The 27,018-nt window shown below is 44.1% G+C and overlaps 1 protein-coding gene across 1 annotated transcript; it reads right to left on the minus strand.

Annotated features, from left to right (window-relative positions):
* Positions 1-6,049: 6,049 nt before the first annotated feature.
* On the minus strand, positions 6,050-25,760 carry LSM12 (LSM12 homolog). Its single transcript, NM_001076098.2, is given in 5 exon segments — positions 6,050-7,443; positions 8,234-8,360; positions 9,765-9,874; positions 23,597-23,730; positions 25,547-25,760. Coding segments are annotated over 5 exon segments (588 nt in total). The 5' UTR covers positions 25,671-25,760; the 3' UTR covers positions 6,050-7,350.
* Positions 25,761-27,018: the final 1,258 nt, after the last annotated feature.

Consider the following 27,018-nt stretch of genomic DNA (forward strand, 5'->3'; position numbering starts at 1 on the left):
AACTCTCTTGCTTTTTCCATGATCCAGCGGATATTGGCAATTTGATCTCTGGTTCCTCTGCCTTTTCTAAAACCAGCTTGAACATCTGGAAGTTCATGGTTCACGTATTGATGAAGCCTGGCTTGGAGAATTTTGAGCATTACTTTACTAGCGTGTGAGATGAGTGCAATTGTGCGGTATGAAAACAAAGTTTATATAAACTGGAACACAAAACTGGGATAGATAAGTTGTACACCAGATTGTAGCACCAAGATTTTTTAAAAGTTCTTAGAAGAGGCTGGAATAGTTGGCTTAAAAAGACTACTGCACTGGAGAAAACAAGACAGCTCCCAGTCATATCTGCCTGCTTGGCTGCTTCAGTGCCCCTCACTCACGGGAATGGAGAGCAAGGATCAGAGCGCAGGAGACAGGAGCTCTTGCCTCGGTTCTAGAGCCACTGCAGGGAGGACAAAAGGGCGTGGTACAGCTAGTACATGTTGCTTCTCAAAGTAATGAGCTCCCCACCAATGAAGGTGTTCAAGTAGGGGCAGCCAGGCAAGGATGCTGTAAGCGAGGATATTTAAACAGTGAGGCAGTTTAAATATCCACAGAAGCTCCAAGATCGTGGTCATTTCTAAGTGCTAGGACACCTGTGCCGAGCTTCATATACACACATGGGCCACTCCTAGAACTAGAAGCATGCTGTCTGCAGTTCACATAGTGCCTTCTGGAGTTACATGGCTGCATACCCTTCCCATAGCCAGTGCATGCGACTGACAGCAAGACACTTTCATAAAGGCTAATCTGAACTAGAACTGAACTGTATTTGACACCAGCCATGCACCTGGCTTCCCTTGTAGCTCAGACAGTAAAGAGTCTGCCTGCAATGTGGAAGACTGGGTTCGATCCCTGGGTCAGGAAGATCCCCTGGAGAAGGGAATGGCAACCCACTCCAGTACTCCTGCCTGGAACATCCCATGGATGGAGGAGCCTGGCAGGCTACAGTCCATGGGGTCTCAAAAAGTTGGACACGACTGAGCGACTTCACTTTCACTTATGCACCTGGAGGGGACAAGGGGCCACTGCTATAATCACCCTCTCTTGCAAACAACCTCAGTTGAACTCCCTGATAAACCTATTCTGCTCATACCAAAGAAGCCACTTGTCTACACCAAGTCACACTCAGTACAACTCCCCCAGTGGCCACGTGGTTACAGCATAACGCATGAGCATGCACCTCTAAAGGGCACTCAGCAACTTATGGGAGTTCCCTTGTGTGTTTACTGAACCACCAGCTACATACTCGTTCACCCTCGTCTCCCTGCCAAATTCACAAACACACCTGCAATGGTACTGTCTTCTCCTTCTTTCCTGTTTATTATGGAGGAAGGGACCCATTCAATCAGAGGCCAAAACCCCTACTATGGCCATGGATCTCACCCATTTCTCAGTGTTCAGGACAAGGGCACAACTCCTAAATGTCTAGCTCGTCTGGTCCTATCCTCTGAACTCAAAGCTCGTTACCCATTTGCCATCTGTTCTTCAGCGTTTCATGGGTGAGACAAAATAACAAAACAGAACCCCATTTTCCCACAAACCTCTTCCTCTCCACTGTTCACCATTCACCGAGAAGTCATCCTTAGTTCCTCTTTCCCTGACCACCTTGGCCTCACACCCAATCCGTCAGCCAGTCCAGTCTTGCACTCACGTTTGTCACCTCTCGCCCGAACCACTGCAATGGCCTCATAGTGCCAAGAGTCTTTTTTTTTTTCTTAATTTTTATCTTGGAATATAGTTGAACGAAGTCTTTCTACTTCCACTGTTGCCACTTATCATTAGCCTAAATCCCTTGACAGCTTGAAACCCTTTAACAGCTCCCACTGTGTCAAGAACAAATTCCATTCCCTAAGACAATGGCTTCAAGGCCCTGCATAATCTGGCTCCCGCCAATTTCTTCATCTTACTCACTAGGCTTCAGCTGCCTATAGTCTGCTGCTGCTGCTGCTGCTGCTGCTAAGTCACTTCAGTCGTATCCGACTCTGTGCAACCCCATAGACGGCAGCCCACCAGGCTCCCCCATCCATGGGATTCTCCAGGCAAGAACAATGGAGTGGGTTGCCATTTCCTTCTCCAATGCATGAAAGTGAAAAGTGGAAGTGAAGTCGCTCAGTCGTGTCCGACCCTCAGCAACTCCATGGACTGCAGCCTTCCAGGCTTCTCCATCCATGGGATTTTCCAAGCAAGAGTACAGGAGTGGGGTGCCATTGCCTTCTCCGGCCTATAGTCTAGCAGTTCCTAAACATTCCAAGGGCTTCCCAGGTGGCATAGTGGTTAAGAATCCACCTGCCAATGCAAGAGACATAGTTTCCATCCCTGGATCAGAAAGATTCCCTGGTGGAGGAAATGACAAGCTGCTCCAGTGTTCTTATCTGGAAAATTCCATAGACAGAGGAGCCTGGAGGGCCACAGTCCATAGGATCGCAAATAATAGGATGCAACTGAGCACACACACACAAACATCCCAAATTCCTGTCAACCTCAGCTTTAGTTCCTGCTGGTCCCTCTGTCCAAGCACCCTTGGTTGGCTCCTTGTTCTTCAGATTTCAGCTTAAATCACACCTCAGAAGCCATTCCAGAATGTTTTCTTTAGAGTAGTACACAGACCTCCCTATAGTAAGCATAAGCAACTACTTTAATCTGGGAGACAGACCAGAAAGGAGGCCAGATCAGAAAAAGCAGCCACCACTTTTTAGTCCCTATGCTAAAGACTAACTGCTGGAGTCAGCATGAGGATTAGTTTAGGGAAAGAGAGGCTGGCTGAAAAGTCACTAGAGAATTGCCTTACCCACACCTTACTCTATTGTCTTTTCAACAAAACTAGAAAGATGGGAGGCCACAGTCCAACCTGCCTTGGTCCTAGCTGCCAGTCTCTTGAGAAACCTGCTGCTTTTGAAGCTGAAACTAGGTATACCCACCTTCCCAGTTTCCTCCCATGTTCTTTACTGATCCCTCATCAGTTTTCTAAACTTGACTCCAAGCTTTCCTCAAAACTCAGTCAGCCTAGACCACTTTTCATCTTGGCTCAGGCAACTCATCCAGCTATTAAAATGACGACACTCAAAATGACTTCAGTTTCGTCAATGGCTGAATGCCAGGGAATACTACATTATCCTTATCTTAGGGCCTCAAAATTCCCCATCAGACCATTAACGATAAACCAAAATAATTACAGTGCAAGTCATAAATGCCACATGTGAGTGATATAAATTTTAGGAATCACTTTCCATTTTCACTGTCGAGGATGGCTTCACAGGTGGCACTGAAGCAAGGCATTGTAGGAAAAGAGAAGATAAAACTGAAGATTATTGAGGCTGTAAGTAATCTCAGAGGTCACCCAGCCTCCATGCCTTTCATATATGTTAATTCTAAGATGCCCAGAGATTACAGAGTGCACCTGTGGACTGGGGATGAGGGAACTGGTTGGCAGGCTTCTTTTGACGCAGCAAAGCGTGCTGTGTTTTCAGAAATGTAAGGGGCAGGGAGAAGGGTGTTAACATCAAGAGGATATGAAAGATGTCAATAATGTTCTGAGTGATCCTGGATGGAACGTGTTTGCCTTGCTTTCTTGTGTGCCTGTAATGAGCCATGTAAGGCTTTTATAATATTACAAAAAGAAACTCATTTTGAAACTTTATTACCCAGCAGCAGTCTATCACCAGTGGATGGCAGCCCCACAGCACCCCTTTCTCACCCGTAAGGTACTTCATGCTGTTACATTACACCCCTGAAGTTGGGGCAGTACATGGCCAATTCAAGTTTCTTAAAGGGGAATGCTCTGGTACCAGTGGCCTCCAGCAGTGATGGGAAAGCAAATCTGCTATGTAAACAATGACCATCCTCCAACCCACATGACCAATCCCAGTTCCCAAACTCTGGTCCCCACCACTCAACCCATACAGTGCAGCTCCTAGTAGCAAACATGCTCATTATACGTTCTCAGCATCTGCCACACTGGCAGGACAGGAGTCTCCATGTATGACTGAAAGCATCCTTGATCTTCCTTTATGTCTTATGGGAAAACAGATTTTGACACAATTTGTAGCTTCAAAAACGTCAAGGAGCCGTTACCTTGAATCAGTGGTTCGCAAGCTGCAGCCCTTTAACTAATATTGAAGTGCTTGAGCAACTTTCAAAACACCAAACAAAAATCAGCAATCAGTTGTTCAGACTTACACAGTACAGATTCAGTATCAACTCATTGTGGGAAGGCTGTTTATACCGTACTGACCAGATGTTCTAAATAGAAGAAAACCCAAAGGCACAGATGTGGCTGTGGGGTGGTGACCAGGCACTGGGATATAAGGGTTTGTGTGTGTGTTTGAGGAGAAAAGAGAATGCCTCAAAACCAAGCAGACACTGCAAAACCACCAGTTCGTGTTCTATCAGAGACGCAAGCCCTCAACACTGCGTCATTTCTTCAAATCTAGGTGACAATTCTTACCACACTCACCAGTCTTCTCTGTACACCATCCCAAACCTGGCTAATAGAAGTGAGCAATATGAAAATGCCATCAGTTCGCCAAGTACCAGGGCAATATTAAAGAGCCCATGAGTGCATGAAGCCTGGGGTTCATTCCAGCTCTGCCACTGTGGGCAGCGGCGGTACTCTCAGCAAGTCACTTAAGCCCTGGTGGAACCAACTCACTTTCTGTAAAATGAGTGGTTTTCATATAATCAAATTCCTCAGAAGCTTCAGTGAAGAGGTAGAGATGAGACCTGAGAGACAGAGAGGGCAGGGTTCTTAGGACCCCAAATGTTTTACCTATTAGTCTCACTTAAAATGACATCTAGACAAAGACTTCTAAAACAAGTTGGAGCTTCTGAAAACCAGTTAATCCAGTCTCATCTCCAGATTTAACCATCCTAGGAACAAGCTAAAATGCATACTAACATTTACAGAGGACCTTCTAAGTAGCAACCATTTTAAACCAACCTATCTGAACCTTTACAAGCAGCTCCAGATGAGTATTATTTCATGTTCACAACTGGGGAGACCAAAGCATGGACAGGTAAAATGACTTATCCAGAGTCAGAAGTGAGGAGAGGGAAGGGTGACAATTTGAAGCCAACGTTTTTGTCTCCAAAGCCCTTGTTCTTCCTTCTACGCTGCTTGTCTTTCCCACCATACTGATCCACCTCTTGAATTGCTTTAAGTTCCCCCACATCATTTCGTAAACTGAAACCAGAGTCAAAAAGTGCTTCCTACCAGAGCTGCCTCCCATTCACAGACCTAGAGACTAATGGGGAGGAAGTAACGACATGGGACACGTGACACAGAGCTCCTTTCCAGGAATGCCATTTCCCATGTATCACATTCACTGCTTTAAATGCATCTCTCAGGTTTTCTAGACCTTGCATGGTAGGTCTCCTCTCTGTTCCCTCTTTTACCTTCTCCAGAAGTCCACACTTCCAAGCAGACTAAATCAAAGGCTTGGTACTTTAAATCAAGTTCTGGCCAATGGCAGGTGATATGAAAGTATACTTCTTAGTCTTCTCTCACTTTTCCTCCAGTCCTGGAACAAAGGTCTTACATATGTACCCACCCAATTCATTCCTCTACTCCACTTACACACAACTCCCAACCCTGGATCCCCTTCTTATACACTTGGCACTGGATTTCTGGATGAGTTCTCAGGGGTAGAAGGAAAGAGGGTAAGAGTAGGAAGCAGAGAGTTTAAAGGTAAAGTTTAACCAAACACACACATCCTCAGACACCTCCCTCTGGGGCCTCTAAAGCAGGCACAAACCCGAGACATGAGTGATGGTTAAAAAAATTTGGGTTTTATTGTTTTTGCTAAACAATACTAAAAAAAAAAAAATTCATTTTGAAGGCAGGGCTTGAATTATTTAATTTTGATCCATTTATTTAATTAAAAAAAAAAGGAAGGGGAAAGAGATCATGGCCAAAAAAATATTCATTAACCCCCACCCCACCCCCAAAGCTCTAGCCAGTCACATGAGCATCACCCATGTCCCACGCCACAGTACCTGATACACTCTGCCCCTCTGGACTGCCTAGGCACAGGGGCAAGGGTGCCAGGTAGCTCTCAGCAGGTTAGTCAAACCAGACAAACTGGTGGGCTAAAGTCCAGAAATTCTTCCCAGGTTTTCTGCCCATTGGCTGAGCACATACAAACTGTCGTAAGCTTGTAAAATTTCAGGGGTGGTAGGGAAGGTCGTAAGAGCAGTAGGTTGGCAGAAGAGAAACGGCAGGTCACCCAAACTTTCTCCTGGGCTAGTGGCTCTGGATACAGACTTAAAGAGGTCAGGATAGGTGGACTCTGGGTTTCTTATGAAAGAAAACCATCCTTCAAGGAAGAGCTGAGATGTGCCATGCAAAATAGTTCTTCCTACAGAGGGCACAAGAGACGGGGCAGCTGACGTTCCCATCGAGGAGATAGGAGGGTGGTGAGAAAGTTCTTCTAGTACCATGAAGTAAGAAAAAGGCAAAAGGAGAATCCTGAGGTTTTTGCCAAATGTGAGACTGGTACACGTATAGTTGAAGACTAAAAAGCCACCAGGAACCCTCAAAGCCAGATCCCATCTGCAAACACTGGCTCTACAAAGTGCTGCGGGAGATCCTCGCTGTGCACTAAGTTAGGTGCCTGGCTATGGGTGGTGGGGAGGACGATACATTTTTATTCTCAGAGGGATGAGGTGGGAAGAGTGGCCATGATCTAGTAAAAAGAGACCTGCAAGAAGCAGAAAATATTTAGAGAACATTTTAATATATATTTTCATATATATATTTAAAGTTAAGAAAAATAAAACTAATTCAAGCCATGCCCTGTGCAAAAAAAGAAAAAAAGAAAAAAAAAAGAAAAATTTAAAGTGAGACCTTTGTCTGCTGCTCTAGTCTCAACTTAAGTATCACAGTCAGCTTGTTACTTTTATTTTGGAAGAGAAGATGTAAAAGTTTCTTTCAATCACTCGGAAGGCAAGTGTAGCCACTTATAAAAACAGAATGGCAGAGACAGACTGGGAAAGGAAAGTCAGAGGTGAAAGGGCAGAGCAGAAAGGAATTTTCAAAAATAAAATTAACAAGGTGACTGTTCCAGAAGGGGGCTGTGAAAAGGACATGGTGGACCGAAGTCTGTTAGTCAAGTAATGATTCAACTTTTAAATTATTCTCTTGTTCTTTTTTGTTGGGTGTTTTGTTTGTTCAAGTCTAAGATTTGGAAATGCTGACCCTCTGTTAACAAGAGCCAACCGGAAATATAGGATCCCTTCCCTCCCCCGGCCTGCCTCCGCTGAAGCCACCACCATCGCCTCCTTGGCTGGATGCTGGAAGAGTCCTCCGTACGTGTGGACTCAGGATGACAGGGCAGCCTCCTTCTGTGGTTGCTGGGCTTGTGAACGCTGCAGTATCTTTTGGCTTTCCACGTCTCTAAAATGTTTTTCAACCTGAAAGACATCAGTCAGCCTAGATCAGAAAAGCAGATGGGCACACAAGGCCTCCCACACAGTTCACTCTAGACTTCACCAGCCTTGTGCTGGCTGTCCAGCTCATGGATCATTCAGCACTGTTCCCCTTGCTTGCTGTCTGTTGGCCTTCCCAACAAGGGAGGTGGGGGTCCTCTTGTATCAGCCACATTTTTTGCAGCTTCAGATAAGACTGTCTAAAAGAAGGTAAATCTATAAAGACGATGACGAAGGGAGACTATTATAAGCCAAACTCCCTCTCCTCTCCTTACACAAGTGCAAAATGAAAACAGGTAGGGAATTACAGTCTTAAAACTTTTTACATCCACCATGTTGGGTCTACCAATACTCAAGTCTGTTTTTACAAATGCTTCAACTCAATCTAGAAAGTCAGATGACGTATGCACGGTCATGGATTCCAACAGCCACTGATGTATACCAACCAGCCCTTCCTGAGAAGAATCCAGCCTGGGAGGAGAGGAACTGCTCAGGCCCAAAACCATGGAATGCTCTGAATAATTCCAAAAAGCCACAGTGCAGAGGACGTAGGGTTGACCACTCGCTTTATTCTGCATTGCCTGGTGGTTCCATCCCCACCAGAGTATCCACACCATGGCTGCAGAGCACCAGCATGCAGGAAGGCAAGGTGGTCAAGGCTGCTCACAGGCTGACCATCAGAAGACAGGGACTGTGGCTAACATCCTGCCCTGATGCTGGAAGAGAAGGCCGAGCAGTCATTCTCTCCCTAAGGTTTCTCGGCTCCTTTACTTACTATTTTGCGTACATGGCTCAGTGCACTCCCCTCTTTGCCTTTACAGTTTTCCACTTGATATGGGGGTGTAATAACAACTTCTTCCATGACTACGATGTTTTTTTCTTGCCATTTACAGTCTTTAATGCTGGAAGGAAAAGAGAGCAGGTGAAAGTTACCTCTTGCGAGGCATCCCACACTTCCTGCCTGATGAATAAATAACTCCAGAAAGCTAACCCCAAGTTCCTAGCTTACTACTCAGTCAATAACTAGATGCCAGCAGCCCACAGAGAGAAGTAGCCAAGAAACACTTCCTGGGTACCACTGGCTAGGAGAAGCAATGGGACTGATGCACACTTATCCCAAGGATGATCCAGAGGGTTACTCTGAAGTTTCAGGAGCCTGAAAAACACAGAAAACTTGGTGGCGACCTCAAAAGTCCAAACTAATTTAAGTTACAAATAAACAGCTAGGCTCAGGCCACTAGATCCAATTTAAACAGCAGCCTAGGACAAGAGTTGGCAAATTCTTTCTATAAAGTGTCAGGTAGCAAGTATTTCATGCTGTGCAGGCCATACACTCTCTGTCACAACTATTCTTCTGCATGCTGTACCTCAAAAGCAGCCACAAATGATACATAAGCACATCAGGAGATCTGGCCCGCTGGCTGCAGTTTGCCAACCTTTGGCCTAGGGTGATATGGCACCTTTAAAAAGATAGGAGAACAAACTCCTGCATCTTACTGCAATCTTTATACTCTGCTCCCTACTCCATAATGCCGCTCCTCAAAGAGGCCCCTCTCAATTATCAGACAGCTGGGTACTTGCCAGACTGGGAAAACCCATCCCATTTCACACTTAGGGGAACCCAGGGCAGCTGATATTACTAAGAGAGTTCCTTCACATACCTGTAAATGTTCAGATACTCACACCATGGCCTCAAATGGCTCTGATGCCAGCTGCCATCTGTGCACCAGACCCAGGTGGTTAAATAGGGTAACAGAAGGCAGCAGGGGGGAGGGGGAGTGTCAAATGTTTCAGTTTTTCAGCAGCTAGGGAAGCTAGTGGAGAATCAAATGACTTCTGCTGTGACAAAATGTCTTTTATGAGGTGGTAATAAGGTGGCCTTCTGCTCTCCCTAATTCCCTATGTTCACCCCAATGGATAATTGGGAAGACTGAGATAGACATAACTTTCCCTTACTAAAACTGCATCAGCTTTTCGAGAAAAGTACAAGATCAAAACAGTAAAAGAGAAAGAAATCACTAGTTCTAAATTACGGCACACAAGGTGTGGAAGGGACCCTCAGGGATAATCTAATCCAAAACTAAGTTCTACAGATGAAAACACAGAAGCCCAGAACAAATAACCTGTTAGTGATCTTCCAAATGGAAAAGCAACAAGCACCACATCCCTGGATGCAAGATACTGCCAACACACTACCCAACTTCCCTGGTGACATTCAGAAACACAACTACCCACAAATCAGCCACCAGACAGCTCAGCCAGGCAGCATCCCCAAGGCAAGGGACCCCTATGCTCCCCCAACTCACGTCTTGTGTATGGTCTGGAAGAGCTGCTGGCCCTCTAGGGAGACACCAGCGCTGATTGCATAGGCCTGGCTCAGCTTCTCCTCCTTCTCTGTCCGTGCTTTGCTGGCAAGCTAGGGTGGGCGAGAGGAAAGAGACTCAGAAAAACATTCACCTTCATCCTTCCCAACATCAGGACGTAAGTCGAAGAAAAGATGCTGGAAAAGACTGGTTTGGGTAGAGTCAGTTTTCTCAGAGACCAAAAGTGAAACAAACAAGGGATTTTTCCCTGACAGTCCAGTCATTAAGACTCCGCACTTCCACTGCAAGGGGCACACGTTCAATTCCTTAGTTTGGTCAGGGAACTAAGATCCCACATGCCTCACAGCATGGCCAAAAACATTTTTTTTTTTTTAATTTTAAAAAGTGAAACACACACACACACACACACAATATACCTGAATAGTTTCTGCTATTCCTGGCAAATACCTATTCCTTTCAATACTTACTGAATGCCTACCATGTGCCATACATTCACTACACTAAGCCAAAGCTACAGCACTGAAAGGGGCAGGGAGACAGACAATAAACAAAAACATAAACAAGATAACTTCAGACAGGGCTAAGTGCTGGGAAGAAAACAGAGCATGGCAAGGTTTTAGAGCATGACTGGGGGTGGGGTATACCTGATAGAAAGTGATGGTCAGAGACAAAAGGCAATGCATACATTTCTATGAAAGGAGAGAACTAAGGATACTTATCAGCTACTGTGCTGGAGCCTCAGGATTAGAAATTAATGTCTACCACACCTTCAAAGACCAGGATTTGAGGTTTTAAAAATTCAACCATTCTAGTACCATTATCTGTGCTCACATGGGGAGCCAGGACTCAAGGAAACCTAACCAGGCACCACTGACTTGGGCTACAGCTACCAGGCTCTTTTAAAAAAAGAATGATCTACATTCTATTTCATGTCTGTTCCTTAACTGCCCACTAGTGAAACAATCATAAGCTGACCAAGATCAAGAGTTGTAGTAAAATCTAACAGTCTACTCAAATCCAGTAAATCGCTCCCAGTAGGGGTAGGTATCATGTCAATCCCTGCTGCCCCTCTAATACATTTCTGGTCCCACCACACACTATTGGTTGCTGGATTACAAAAGAACAAGTGTGTTTGAGTGTAAGACAAAAGAAATATACTGACAGTTAAAACAAAAGGCAGATAATGCATCTGAAAGTCAAACAAACGACTTGGAGATTTTTCAGATCCATGAACAAGAACATACACTTAGTATGCTGACGCTGCAGCTACTGAAGATGTATGCACAAACATACACACGAGCACAGACAACCTGGCCCCAACACCAGCTCCTTAATGCAAGCAGAAATCATACCTCCAGCACATTCCCAAGTACCTAGATGCTTGGAGTTCTTAAACATTCATATTCTGCCTTGAGACTAACCCTTGACACCATAAACCAAATACAGATCCACCAGGGGGGAAACAAGCACAGTGCCTAATTGTTGGCAAAATGAAGCACTTTATTAAGCCAGAGTTTGACTATGAAAAAGAGAGAAAGTGCCCTTCAATCAGGTTATGGGGAACTGAGGAGTCTCAACTGCCTCTGAGTTTCAAAGACTGTCTGAGAGGAGGGGGTGTGAGCACAGCTCACACATGCTGTCATTTCAGTCTCCTTAGGTAAAAGGGGGAAGAAAAGCCAAGACTCTGTAGGGATGTAAAGCCAGAGCTCCCTTTTCACTTGGTCCCCAGAATGTGGAGAGAGACAGATACAGCAGCAGTAAATAATCTTTCAAACCAGGGCCTGCCCCTCTGGATCCACCAGGCAATAACTTTACAAAGAAGGAAAAGCACGGGGCTGACGGCTCTCGGTGAGCACTGGCAATCCCAACTGCAGCAAGGAAGCCTGTGGCTGGAAAGCAGTCAGCCTCCATGGTACAAGAACAGCTAGGGGTGCATTTTTAAGCAACAACAAGCAAACCTTATTCAGTCACCAAGAAAACCCTGGTAACAAGGGGTTTCCTTGAGTCTCACTTTCCAAACAACCCTGTAGGAAGTCTGAAGTCTCCAAGTTTGAACGAAGGGAAAACTGGAGGGAAGCAGCATGCCCTTGGATTCACCAAGCTCCTGCAGACCTCCTGGGAAGTGGCTCATGGTCAGGCAGATGTTTACCCCATGAATAGGCAGAAGGGTCTCACTCTGAGGTCTTTTTAAAAATATTTGTCCCTGAAGACCAAAAACACCTCCCAATGTGGGTCAGACAGAGCTGTTTCTATAAAGCTTGTGTTAACTAGACAGTAACGTCACCCATTCAGGAAGACAAGAGTTGGTTCTGGAAAACCAGGCTCTATGCAGAATATTTAAGAGTGAAATAGACAAATTAAGCTGGGGAACCACTGGAAGAAGAACCACTTTTGAATTTTTGCCAGAGACAAAATAAAACGAATATAAATCTCAGCTGGAAGTGATATGTTTGGATGGCCTGAGTTAAAAGCAACACAATGGTTATAGAACAATGATTTGAAAGTACACACTACCCCCTCCCCAAATACACTGCACAATCTCTTCTAAAGACTTTTAAAGCAAAGGAGAATGGACCGGATGATTCTTCATGTCAATCCACAGTGCAGACTGATCCCAAATACTAAATGATACAAAGGAGAGCCTTGAAAAAGTCAGCAGAAATCAGTGTAAACTGACTATATTTCAATTTACCTCAATACCCTCAACTATTCCACCTGTACCTGCTGCAAATGTGGTTTGAGGACTTAAGATTCACAGCAAACCCTGAAGCTTCCAGTTGTTGGTTTATGAACTATATTTTCATGGCAATCTGAAAATGCGTAAATCTAGTATTCAACTACAGAGATCTGCTTCACTAAGAAGTTGTATAAACGGGGTAAATTTCTCCCAGAGAGGACTGCATCAAGTGGGCATGAGGAAGATTACCTTTACAAAAAGAAACTAGAAACGTTTTTTCTCAAAATTGGGGTGAGAGGGGAAGGGAGATTACCTTGCTCTTTTTAGACAAGTTATTGAAAACCCGTGAAAAATGTGGATAAGCCTCCTTTTGCAAAGCAAATGACTCTCTCTACGCTCAAGTCAGCTGTAGCTCTACATTTCCCCACATTGTATTTCTATAAACTAATGCATATCTATAAATGATCCAGTTACTCCAAATTAGTAAGTTTATGGTTACTGTCAAATTGCCAGAGAACCAATAAAAACGCCTCCCAACAGAGAAGGTGTCGGATATGCCTTTTAAGCTTGGGAGGGTCATCAGGATTGCAATTTTTTTTTTTTTTAGGATTGCAATTTTTAAATTCAGTAACTATCACCATACTTCCCCCATTTTCAATGCAAGCCTCTTCCAACTAAAACTGAAACACTAGTTGGTTAGAATCTTAAAGAATGTTAAAGGCACCAACCTTAAAAACACACTGGGTTTAGGCAAATCTCAATTTGCCTAAATCTACAAATACACGTTACTAATGTGCATGTGGCCTAACTGAAATAACTGCACAAGACAACCTACATTTACCTTCCTTTCCTTTCATTTTGTATGATTCCCAATGAAAAAATTCACTCCTTGTCGACAAACCAGTGCTTCCTCCCTTGGCCATTTTATATACAGGACCTTGATGTGGGCAACAGAAAAAAGTTCATGAACTTGACACCAAAGCACATCAATATCAAAAGGTTTCTAGTCACGCCTGCTGCTGGGTAACCTCGAGTGAGTGAATCAATGAACACTAACGTTATCTCTCTTCCTGCACTGTGACAAGAGGAAGCAGCCCCAACAACAACATAATCCAGGCATCTTGCCTCATCTGTTACTTGGTCACCAGCTGGGCCATCTTATTTCCACATACGCAGACCAGGAAGGCACAGGTGCTGTGGGGAATCCAGAGGGACTCCTACTGCAAGTATTTAACAGGCTGTGACAGCTGATCCAACAATGGAAGCAAAGTCCAGAGGAGAACCTGCTGGATATGACCTACTGACTCCACTAAGCCACTCTGGGTTTGTCTTCCCTGCGTAGACAACCAGCTGTCCTCACAGAGGGGTTAGGAAGCACTGCAGCAGCTGCCCCGAACTGCCAGTGCTGCCTGCAAGGCCTGATGGAGGGTGAAGGGCGGCAGGCCACAACAACTGTCATCCAAAGGGCCCCGCTTGCTCCTGCTGTTTTCATTCTGGGGAGTACTCTTGGAAAGCCCTCATTCTTTGTCACCAATAGGCAGCCTCAAAACTATGTCTTCCAACTATCAGTATTCCCAAGTCTCCCTGCTCCCTAGTTGAAAGGTCCTGTCTGAAAATTTCTAATAAAATACTGTTCTTCATAACCTCAGATAGCTGAGAACTCAAAAAACAGAGAACCCTGCTTGAAATCACATCCTGGGACACCTAACAGTGAACGAAAACACTGAATCAAACGAGGGAACAGTAGAGTCAAAGAGGCCGGCAGTTAACACTAAAACCCTAAGAGCTAACTTGCTCAGTGAGAACTCCACGCAACACACTAAGCAACACTTAACGTGTATTAAACATTTCATCTGCCCAACAATTCTGTGAAACAGACTAAAATTACACCTACTGAACAGACGGAGAAACTAAGGCACAGCTGGTAAGACACCTGCCTAAGTTTACCAAGACACAAGTGGGAGAGTCTAGATTTGAACCCAGACAGACCGACTCCAGAGCGTGTGTTCTGAACTCTGCACTATACCCAAACAGTTCCACTTAAGAAAAGTCTAAATTGTTGAAAACAGTTATAAACTTGAATGTAAAAGAAATGTTTTTTAAAAGAGAAAATATTTTAAAAGACTCAGCTGTCATCTTCTCTTCTTATCAGTGAACTCTGACATTTCCATCAAGTTTCCCTGTCCAGAACACAATTGTCCGCCTTTTAGTGAAGGGCCCCAGTCTTGCCCTAAATCTCAAGAACATCCTTTACTTGTTTTGTTAAAGGTAATTCATAGGAATGCTTTTAAGAAAACAGATCATGTGTGAGAAAGCATTTCGGGCCAATAACGATTAGGTACCCATCATTTCCTGCTGAGCCAAAACTAGAGAAGCTAAGTCAAGCAGGTCTCCTGCACTAGGAAGTTAAGGTACCTTAAGTGCTTTGAGCGGTGATGAAAAACACCCTGCAAATCCAGAGGCCACAGTGCCACCTCACTCTCCAGGCTCTGGCCATCATACTGTTGTCATAAAATAGAGGTCAGCCTCAAGTCAGTCAGCAGAGGCCATAAGCAAAGTTTGTGGCTCACCTGGCTTTGAACAAAAACTAGTTGTTGGTAAAGTCAATAGTTTTTCTTATTTGTAATTATGTCACCAAAAGCTGTCCACAGTTACAATAGACAACTAAACTTCCTAGACACCAACAGAGTAATTTTCTAGTCCTGAGACCCTGACACCAGCACTACTGTGGAACGTCCACAGGACTCTGCCAGGAAAGAAAAACAACTGGCTGGGATGTAAGCTGAAATTTGACCTGAACAACCTGTCTGTGAGAGTGTACACTCATATGAAACATCTCACACATGGCCATGAAGAAGAACACGGGTGAAAGCACTATGAGAGTTTAAAGCACTGTACAAATAGCACTGTTGACATTATTATTATAACATCATTATTACTAGCACAGAGAAGGTGGCTTGTAGGTTATTTCAAAAAAATTCATGTAATCCAACCTTCCTTTAGCCAGTGAGCTCAGGGCTCGCTCTCTTCTGCTTTCTGTAAGAGCTGCTAGAGAGGCTATAAATCCTCAACAGAATCTCTTCCAAAATACAACTGGAATAGTAAGTTGGAAAATACACTTTATGTGCCAAAATGGGCGCTTCACTTACAGAATAAAGAGCTGGTTTTATTCAGACAGTGAAAGGACCAGGTACTCTCATTTCCTGGGCTCTAAAGAGGGCAGAAAAAGCAACATAAAAAAGAAAAGCCACTCCCTTGTTTCTTACCCCCAAACAGAAGAGATTCCAGCTCAAAGCCGCACCTACCACTCCCTAGCTGCATGAACCTGAGCAAGATGTATAACTTCTCCCGAGCCTCAGTCTATCCATGGGGGCCCATCCTAAAGGTTGGCACTGGAGTTCACTAAGGTACACATCTAACACTACCAGCGCCAGCGCAGTGGCATTGGTCCTCTCCCTTCCTTCTGAGAGCCGCCACTGCTCTCACTCACTGACAAAACAGCAAAACTTTTTAAACTGCAGAGATGGACAAACTGATAGCAATCCCAATCAGCTTGATTCCATTTAACTTCCCTCCCTTTATCTAACTGTCATTTATTCTTCAAGACCCTACTCCATTGTCACATCTGAGAAGCCTTTCCTAAAATGTTCACTACTCTATGCCAACCATTGGCAAACTATACCTGTGGGCCAAGTTCATCCAACCACCTGTTTTAGTTAAGTTCCACTGGAATGGTATCACCCCACTGCTGCTTCTGCTACAAAGGCAAAGTTGACAGTTGTGACAGAGACGTATAGTGCACAAAGCCTAAAATATTTATTAGTGGGCCCTTAACAGAAACAGTCTGCTGCTCCCTGCAAAAGTTAAACCCTACTGCCCCTCACAACTCCCAAACATGAGATTCTTGAGGGCAAAAGCAGTGGCTTAGTCATCGTGACATACACAGCACCAGGAAGGGAGGGGTAGGGAGAGGGAAGTGGGATAAAAGGAAAAGAAACCTCGACTATCAGAGATTCACAGAACTAACAGTTCCTAATCGTTAAGTGACTAACACACGGTCACACAATTCATTAGCAGCCCAGATGTGAAAAGAATCTAGTTCTTCAAACTCCCCACATGCTACCACACCAGACTGTTAGCTTTTTGCAAGGTACATAGCCCCACTAATTTTCTAGTTTGTGTACAATTTGCTTCACTCTCCAGGGTAGTCTCTGGTATTTACCTAAGCTAGTTTAAATTCCAATGCTATAACTTGACTGCACTACTTGTTTTTTCTTCCCCCCAAGCCTGATCTCTGCCAGGAAACTGTAGGTTAGAATGCCCCTTTCTTAACACTGTAAGAGATACTACACTGACATCAGTAAAGCACTTAGTTTGAATCATCCCTGTATCAAAGAGACAGAATGTAGAGGGGGCTGCAACAACACACATGGCACATCTCTGCCAGTTGCTTGGGCCCAGCAATTTGTGTCTTCAGGTGGACGAATCTCCTCCTCCCCATCTCGCCACCCAGTGATGTCAAGAGAGCCCCCTTCAGAACCAAACTCTTGACCTAAGGAGGCCCCACCAAATCAGCAAGCTGCTGTGCACTACAGCCTGAACTCAGTCAGGAGCCCTAGCCTGGAATGCTACATCCCCTACTATGGCTATGACCCCAAAGTCTGAATGCTACTGAACGTGAGCTCCTTCAAAGGCCAGTGATTTTTAAAGTGGCATCAATCACTCTACCTCTGATTTCATCTCACACCACTCACTACTTATTGGGCCCCATTAACTTAGCAATGATAGGGTCTTCCTCTTCACCTTACGCTTTTATCTTCATGACACTTCTGTGAAGAAGCAGCTGTCTGCTCAAAGCCAGATACAAAACTTACTGGTGGGCTCTAACCTGGGACTGTGGCCTTGACAACATACTCTAATCAAGTGAGCCAATAGGTAATATGTAGCTTCCAGGAGCTAGAAATTTTCACCTGATAGAAGAGTCTTGCTTCCCCTAGACAAGTAGTTACTTCCCTTCCTGTTTTTTTTTTTTTAATTTATTTATTTGGCTACACTGGGTCTTAGTTGTGGCATGAGGGCTCTTTAGTTGCGGCACGCGAACTCTTAGCTGCAGCCTGTGGGATCTAGTTCCCTGAGCAGGGATCGAACCTGCATTGGGAGCACAGTCTTAGCCACTGAACCACCAGGGAAGTTCCTTCCCTTCCTACTTTTATACATAATATGAACACATTCTACCTGTTACTAATATATCTATACCTACGCATAGGGTGGCTAGGTCATCTGATCCTTCTGCTGCTGCTGCTGCTACTAAGTCGCTTCAGTCGTATCCGACTCTGTGTGACCCCAGAGACGGCAGCCCACCAGACTCCCCCATCCCTGGGATTCTCCAGGCAAAAACACTGGAGTGGGTTGCCATTTCCTTCTCCGATGCATGAAAGTGAAAAGTGAAAGTGAAGTCGCACAGTCACGTCTGATTCTTCACGACCCCATGAACTGCAGCCTACCAGGCTCCTCCGTCCATGGGATTTTCCAGGCAAGAGCACTGGAGTGGGTTGCCATTGCCTTCTCCGTCATCTGATCCTACTTGCTGACAAATCCATACCTCAATACACTAGGGTCAAGATATGGTCAAGGGCCCAGATAACAGACTACGTCCATGAATACAGGCCACGATGCAGTAGCTACCAACTACCTCAGGAATTTGCTAATACTTGAGGATTATCCCTCACATCAACAAAAGCCATAAGGTTATGCTAAATCTTAGCTTTCAAACTTCTTAGAACTCAAAACAAAAACCAAGTGAAGTCTTCCCTGTGTGACACCATCCCTAAAGGTAAGCAAGGTCAGTTACTTTTTAAAGTGAACGTTGTGACTTTCCCATTTTCTCAGCCTTTCCAGGCCCTTCCACAGACCAAGCTCCAAGTGTCATTTTTATCCAAAGGCAGCCAACTTATTCTTCATTACCATCTGCTGATGAAAAACTCTTTAAATCTCTTCTTCCTGGTTCTTCTCTATTTAATCACTGCCGTTTAGTAAGGTATAAATGGGCAATAAATACTCACACCAGGCTGATAAATCAGTCAGTGGTTTGGTAAGGGAGGTAGATGCCTTATCTGTGAAGTTCAATTTTCCATGCTTTATCTCTTTTCCTGCCTCCCCTCACAACATACAAATATTTCCTCCAGAAAGTCTTCTCCAAGTCAGCAAAGTGATAAGACAACCTATACCTCATTTGATGTACTGGAGGCATTTATCTAAACAGATGAGTACATACACTTGCCTCGGCTGTCTCAATGAGTTTTTTACCTCAGAGTCTCAGAAGTTGAAAGCATGACCTCCTAGGTTCTGTGACTGCTCACTCTAACCTTCTGTACTCAGACAAGTGTTCGCTTAATTATGCCTCTTGGTAACACTGCCCTAGAAATTCAAGTTAATTCTGGTCACCAACAAGAGGAATCCATATACTATTTTGATTTTCCCCAGTCTTGGGATGGCAAGTTCTGATACCTGAATGAATGTCAGATCCAGTATCAGGAAAGACTGATACAGTAACTAACACTGCCCATGTTCTTGGCTGCTTTCCTTTGTCATGATGCCCTCCTCCCCCCATCCTGCTCCTAAACCATAATTCAAGGAACATCCACCCACTGGCTGCACATAGCTAATGTGGGAGAATAGGACTAACATGTGTCAACGCTGGTCAACCTAAACCAATCCTCCAAACAACTCTATGAGATAGGTACTAACAGGATTCCATTTCTGTGGTGAGAAAACTGATGCTTAGTGACATAAGAGACATACCCACTTGCTTTTAATGTTCTTTCTGACCACACAACACAGACGTTTCTCTTTACTCAGAAATATTACTTAGGATTATAAACACATACTCATTTCATTTCACCAACCTACTCTGAAAGTTCTTTGGGTAAGCACACAGAAGCAGAATATACATGGGACTTGGCCATCAAAACATCAGACTTGAGTTCAAATCTCAGTTCAATTACTTACTAACTGGTGGGCTCTAACCTGGGACTGTGGCCTTGACAACATACTCTAATCAAGTGAGCCAAGAGGTAATATGTAGCTTCCAGGAGCTAGAAATTTTCACCTGATAGAAGATCTTGCTTCCCCTAGACAATAGTGACTCATCCAAGACTCAGTTTACTCTTCTGTAAGACGGTGACGGTGAGTCAAAGTGAAAGTCACTGTTGTGTCCGACTCTTTGCGACCCTACAGACTATACAGTCCATGGAATTCTCTAGGCCAGAATACCGGAGTGGGTAGCCTTTCCCTTCTCCAGGCGATCTTCCCAACCCAGGGATCGATCCCAGGTCTCCCGCATTGCAGGCGGATTCTTTACCAGCTGAGCCACAAGGGAAGCCCAAGAATACTGGAGTGGGTACACTATCCCTTCTCCAGCGGAGCTTCCAAACCCAAAAATAGAACCAGGGTCTTCTGCATTGTAGGTGGATTCTTTACCTACTGAGGTATCAGGGAAGATGGTGATGGTACCCACACCATAAGAACTATCGTTAGAAGTAAATGAGATGTTTGCTGATTGCTATTTCAGAGGGTGGCATGTAAAAATATTGGTTCCTACACTACTTGCCATATAACCTAGAGCAAGTCACTTAAACTGCTAAGCCTGTTTATTCATCTCTTAAACTAAAAGGAAAAAAGTGTAAGTGAAGTCACTCAGTCGTGTCTGACTCTTTGCGACCCCTACCAGGCTCCTCTGTCCATGAGATTTTCCAGGCAATAGTACTGGAGTGGATTGCCATTAAGCATGGTTGTGAGGATGAAACAAGATGTGTCAAAGCTCTCTGTAAACTGTAAGGCACTAGAAATATGTAAGGAATGGTCCCCAACAGAGCTTACCACAATGCTGTGCATAAAATAATTTTCAGTAAATGTTTGATAAATGCTACAAACATAAAACTTTCTTAATGTTGACATGAACCAAATTATCTGAGAGCACTAATAACTGATGGTCAATCTTTATGCCCAGAGAACAAGATGTGGAGTCAATTCAAAAAAACTTAAGAAACATTTTACTTCACTCAACCACACGGACCCTGGACTCTCACCCTCATGCAATATTTAAACCTTCCTCATGAAAGGAAACTAATAAGGATATTTCCCTGGTGGTCCAATGGTTAAGAATCCGGCTTTCAATGCTAGGGGCAGGTTCCAATCCATGGGTTCAATCCCTGGTCAAAGAATTAAGATTCCACATGCAGTGGGGGCAACTAAGCCCATACGACAACTCCTGAGCCCACGCGCCACACAAGAGAGAAACCTGTGCACCACAACTAAAACCCGACACAACCAAACTATTTTTTTAAAAAGTAAACTAATAAGCCATGTGTGCTTTTGTACTTTTTAAAGTCAGGAAATTCGAAACAATTTTTACAGAGTACAATGTTACTGTGAAGTAGATAAAACAATATTCAAAGCTTCCACCTTCTGCAACCCCACTGTCCTCTTTCAAGCTTCCTCTTACATCCCACTGCTGTGGACGGACATAGGACATCTTAGCTACAGTGAAAGTGCCAATCGAAAGCAAAACAAGCTCATCTCCAAGAACTGCTAGTTCACACCGTCCTCAACTTGAGCTGGAATTAAGTATTTCCTTTAGAAGGCCTGCTCTTCCATTTCCTGTTGGGTCAGAGTAAACATCCAGTTTGTATCAACAGGTTTAATTGAACACAGCACTTACTATTTCAGCAAGATGAGCCATCATGTGATGGGATCTCCCACTGCACAGGTAGTACTCCCCAAGACCACAGTTTTCTTCCAGGGATTTCAGGGCACTTTTAGTTCCCTTCTAAAATGCTTAAACAATCCTCCATCTTAAAAACAAAACCAAACCCAGGCTCATGCTCTTAAATGAGTTGAACTTTTCATGTCCTTCCAGCAACATGTAGCTCCCCAGATTAGCTGTTTTCAGTAACATAAAGAGCCCAACAGGCTCTTCTAAATGAATCTCAGCAAGAATCACAAAGCATCCTCAAAGGTTCGTTTCAAGGAAAAACCAATATAGCTTACTCATAAACATCTCAACAAATGAAGAATGAATAAATAAGACCCAAAGAGAGCTCTTCAACCTAATTTTAATCTTTGTTTCAGACTCCTTTTTCAAGACTTGGCAATCAGACCTTGTGGTAAGGTCTGAGAGTAAGAAAAGTAAAGATTTCTGGTATTCCCTAATCTATTACCTCCTGCTGTTTTCTGAAAGACTGGGTAAACAACTAGTTTACAATAATACTAGAAGACAACTGATCAGCAGAAAGCAAAACCTTAAAGGCAAAGATAATCCGCAAATTAATAACCAAGAACTATTTATACCTAAGGTCAAATGTAAGCAAAGAACTGCTTCTTAACAGCTCCCACATTTAACAGTCCCATCCATGCCGCTCCAGCCTCTCTCACACAAATGGTGGCACTTTGTGGTACAAGAGCAGAATCCTAGTTATCTTTTAAATTTGAAAAAAAATCTATCTTCTTTCAGATAATCTTTCCTCAACTACTTACTAAAGGCTGTTACTTGGTGACAGACTTCTCATACGCTATAAACATTAAAGAATAACACAGAGCCTTTTCTCCCTTCAACACACCAGGCATAAGCTATTTTATTTAAACCTTTTAAGATCTCTTAGGAGGAGTAAGCCAAGGTTTCAAAAATCCACAGGTATAAGAATGAGATAGTCTGTATGCAACAGTCTTTAATATGAAACCCAAGACCTTTCTGAATCTGTCCTGAGACATCACTAAAAAAAAAAAAAACAAAAAAAAACACATGGGGCATTTCCCTGGAATTTAGAAAAAAGGGAGCTCCAGATTTGAGGCAACTACACTCTGCCAGCCTCAGTTACCCTGTGTTCTTTCAGCTGCCTGAGTGTTCCCTTGCTTTGCTGAAAGCAGCAAACACACTACATTCCCAAGTGGGGCAAAAGAATATACATTATTGTAATTTTATAGAGGGAAAAATTTCATCACACTAATTCAACAGACTTAATGAAAGACAGCTGCTACAAAAACTGAAGCCCTAACTTATTCATTCAACAAATATTTATGAAGCACCTACTCTGTGCAAGGTTCTATATATTCAGTAAGGAACAAAACAGGTATAGTTACCATTCCCACAAAACAAAGTTTGGTGAGATAGAAAAGTATACACAATTATAATTACAAAAAAGCTATGAATAGGATAACAAGTCCCAATTTGCCCAGGATACACCAATCTAAACTTGTCTCAGTGTAAAACAAAAGCACTGCCCTCCTCTACTCTCGAAAATGTCCCATACTGGACTGGAAATGATACGTCACCTTATCTCTGAATGCTAGAGTACTGTAAGAGAAAATAACGGAGACACCACTTTAGCCTGGGTGATCAGAGAAGACTTCTTGAAAGATGTGCCATTAAACAGTCCTGATGGATAGGTTCTAGTCATTTTGAGAAGGTGTTCCAAGTAGAGAGAACAGCAAAACTCAAACAGGGCTTGGGTACTAATACCGATCAACGTGAACTTCGGCTGACGGAACTGAAGAATCAGAAAAGTTATTTGAAAGTTCCCAGATACCAATTTACATAGCCAAGATTAAAATATCCTAAGCCTCTAAATTTGTTAGACCTCAAAATTCAAGCACAAAGACAAAAATGAAGCTCTATGTCAGTAGTTTTCAAATTTTTGTAGGTCATGAATCCCTCTGAGAATCTGAAAAATACTCCAGATCTTCACCCAGCAAATACATGTATATTCTTATGTGCACACATACACAATTTCAGGAGGTTCAGAAGGAAAGCCCACAGCCAACCCCACCAACACTAGAAGTTCACACATGGGCTACAGGTTAAGGGTGAGGGGGAGCTCTCTTTCACAAAGGACAAAAGCCAGCTCTCAATTCTATTTCTCTATTCAGCAGACATTAAGACTTTTCTTAAAATCTTCGGAAGATATCAGGGAACAAAGAGATAAAAACTACAGTGATATAAATATATTTTTAAATATGTCAAAACAAGCCAATTGTAAATCACTGAAAAAAAAAAAAAAGGACAATATATGTACCATCAAGAGTCAATGAGACTCAAATTTCCCATCATTTTGGAGATTCAGAACTGCCCTCAAGTCCTTACCTTACTAACGTTGAGTGAAGCTAGGGGAGGAGGGGTTTCTGTTCGGTCATTAATTATTTCCACTTCTGAAACATACTGTAAGTTTATAAGCAAGATATCTGCGTGGTTGGGCTTTCCACTGGAAGAGGGACATTCTGGTGAAAAAAAAGAAAGTTAAGGAAAACAGGGGCAAGCAGAGCACTGACACATCCCAAAGGGGCATGGAAAACACAGTTCTCATAAGGCTTGTGTAAAAGGTGTGCCACAAGCAAAAGGTGGGAGTCCCACAAGAATCACAGCTCTTCTCAGCAAATCTTTGCCTATCACCTTCCTCCCGCTCAACCCCATAACCAAAAGATCTCAAGCTTTTCAAAGCCAAACACAACCCAAAACTTGAAGCCTCAACAGGGTTTCCGTCACCTTCTCTCTAGTGGTTTTACAAAGAGGCTTAATGTAGTTTTAATGCTGTATGTATACTGTCTGTCTTGAACCTAACGAACCACACAGGAGAGCAAGTACCTTCTGTTCTTGGTATACTTCCTATATCTGAACAACTCTTTTCACTTTTTCTGATCTGAGACTTTCCATTTTGCAGAGGCAAAAACTACAGCACTGGAAAGGAAGCTCACTCAAGGTGACCCAGCTAGTTAACCGACTCCTCCATCCATTCATTCTCCAGCCATTTCTCAAAAGCATATTGCACATCAATTGAAAGAGTAATTCCTCATTCCAAAACCCTTCCAACTAAACCACTAATGCAAAAGATCTTATATGGTCCAGGTACGAATTCTTGTGTTTAAAAAAACCGAGAAAACGCAACTATTCGAGCTGTAATTAGTTTCAAAGGACATTTTCCTAAGCTAGAAATCTACAATCAGTGTTTAAATGAAGTGGTTAAGTTTAAATGAAGTTGGTTAAAATACTTGCCAGTCAAAGACAGCAGACCCAGTAAGAAACTTCCTTTTCAAAGGTGCCACAAAAGATAACTCTTAAAAAAAAAAAGAAAAAAATCCAAATAAATCCACCTGTGGCTCAAATATAAGGAGGAGGTGGTATTACAACCAGGAAGTATTCTGTTTCCAAGATTGAGCTTCCTGGAGTAATTCAGAAATCATTTCCACACCAAAGAAAGAGGCCACCTTTTCCATTCTGTTTAACACTGCCACATTTAAAAGGCAAGGCTACTACTGTGAAGTCAGGATTCCTTGTGCTGGCCTGAGCAAAAGATAACTTACTCTTTCACCTGTAACCCACACGTCCATACACAAGCCCCTGAAAAACGTGGTCCTCTCTCTGGACCAGGTTTCCAGTACAAACATCTCCAAAAGAGCAACTTCCAAATGACTGAGAAGCCTACAATTCATCACCCCGTCCCCAGTGGCACCACGCACACACCAGCACCAGCAAAACAAGCCCCTATCCCCAGTTCTGCTACAAACTCTTTCCTGCAGTAACTCTCCCCCAAACAAGCGAGGCCCATTTGGTCACACACCACCGCCCTTCCGTGGACCACGTCCTATCGGTACACAACCCCTCCTGAACTCCATACCCATGTCCCACTCACTAGCAGTTCCTTACTCAACACACCCCCTCCCCACTTGATTCCACCCGCCCCTCTTCCATCCAGGCTCCAATCACCAGCCCTCTCCCACGACCACCCCTCTCCTGATCACTGGGTGCCCTCTCCTAGCGTTCCCCCCGAAAAGCCATCCGCGTGTCAAGTCCCCCTCCACCCACCCTCGTTCGCGGCCCAGCTCCCACAAGGGGAGGGCGACAAGGGTCCCCAAGGCGGACCAAGGGTCCAGGGAGAGGGGGAGGGGAGCTCAGGGTCGTGCGCATGCGCTCCGGGCGCCGCGGTAGCCGGTCGCCCCTAGGCCCGGAGAGGGCCCCAGCCACCGCCGTCGTCCCCCGCCCCCCCACCACCGCACACACACGCCAGCCCGGCCTCGGGCTCCGCGCAGGGAAGGATACTTAAAGCCAGCATTTTGGACTGGTAGTCGAAGGCTACCACCTCGCCCTGCAGCCGCTGCTCCTGGCACGTCCGGCACGACACCTGGCTCCCAACGCTGAAGTACTCGCCCGGAGGAGCCGCCATCTTGGGAGAGCAGCCGCGGCCGGCGGCGGCGGCGGCAGCAGCGGGCGAAAGCCGGGCCCCCAGTGAGCGCCGCGCCGCGACGCACGGGGCGTGCTGACGTCATACGCCAGGGCGTGGCCTGGACTGGGTGGGGCGGGAGCCTAGGTGGAAGAGGAAAGGAGAGGAAATAAAAAAGGGGTCTGAATAATTATGTTTGTGCAGCTGCTCCGGCTTGGTAAAGTGCTTGCAAGGTCCATTTTAGAAGTTAAAGATAAATGACCTATGTGGAATGAAAAGGGGAGACAGGAGAGAACTGCAGTCTCCGTTATGTACACACCTTGACACGAGTTTAATGAATGAACTCTCTGTTACATATGAGGAATCCGAGGTTCAGAAGACTAAACGAAACTTGCCCAAAACGATTACACCTAATTAGAGTGGTAGTGGAAAGGACATTGGCTACAGAGTTAGCTAAACCAGAATCGGAATTCCACTGAGTTACATGACCTTGAGCAAATTACTAAGCCTGATTCTGTTTATTCCTTTATTGAGCATCCAACAACGCTTCGATGTAGGAATCAATAGCCTCATTTTACAGATGAAGAAACTAAGTCTTAGACTAAACTTTGTCCAGGGTTGCACAACTAGCAAAGATACAGTCTGTTTCCAAAAATGGTACTATTAACTTTTATGCTGTATTAGGTAACACTTCACATAGTAGTTAGGAGGAGTGGAAGATAATGAAATAATGTGTACAAATGCATGACATGTAGTTACTACGTGGTAGTTTCTCCAGGATCACCCATTACCCTTGAAACTCAAGATGCTTCCCCATCACCCCTCTTGCCCTCTCCAGAGCCAGGAGGAGCAGTGGTGGTGACAAAGGAAGTCTTGGAGCAAGAGTTTTGGGCCCCCCCATTAATGACTATCTAATATATAAAACAGTTTTCTTAACATGTAAGTGAGATGCAGATGTATTTTCAACCCTAATATCACCAGTCGCCATCCCTAACCCAACTACCCCTCCACTATAGAAATTCTAGAGCCTCATGTAACAACAGGCAAAGAGAAGATGGCAAAGGACCAGTCCTGGCACTATTTAACATGAACAAATTTCAAAAGTGTTTTCATGCCTTGCGAGGGACATCAACTTCATATTACTACAATCATTGTAACAGAAATAAGTATATTTGGGCTTATTTCAGAGAACTTTCTTGTCTCCCCCATAACAAGTTATATGTAACTGCCACTCAACTTTTCATGTAACATTGTGATTATAGGTTCCCAGGCACAGAGCCAGGCACTGTTAGGAAAAGCTTTCTGAAGAAGTGATAAATCTGAGACCTGATGGACAAGCAGGGAAAGAGTG

The sequence above is a fragment of the Bos taurus genome, chromosome 19 (assembly GCF_002263795.3).
Source record: "Bos taurus isolate L1 Dominette 01449 registration number 42190680 breed Hereford chromosome 19, ARS-UCD2.0, whole genome shotgun sequence".
Taxonomy (NCBI): domain Eukaryota; kingdom Metazoa; phylum Chordata; class Mammalia; order Artiodactyla; family Bovidae; genus Bos; species Bos taurus.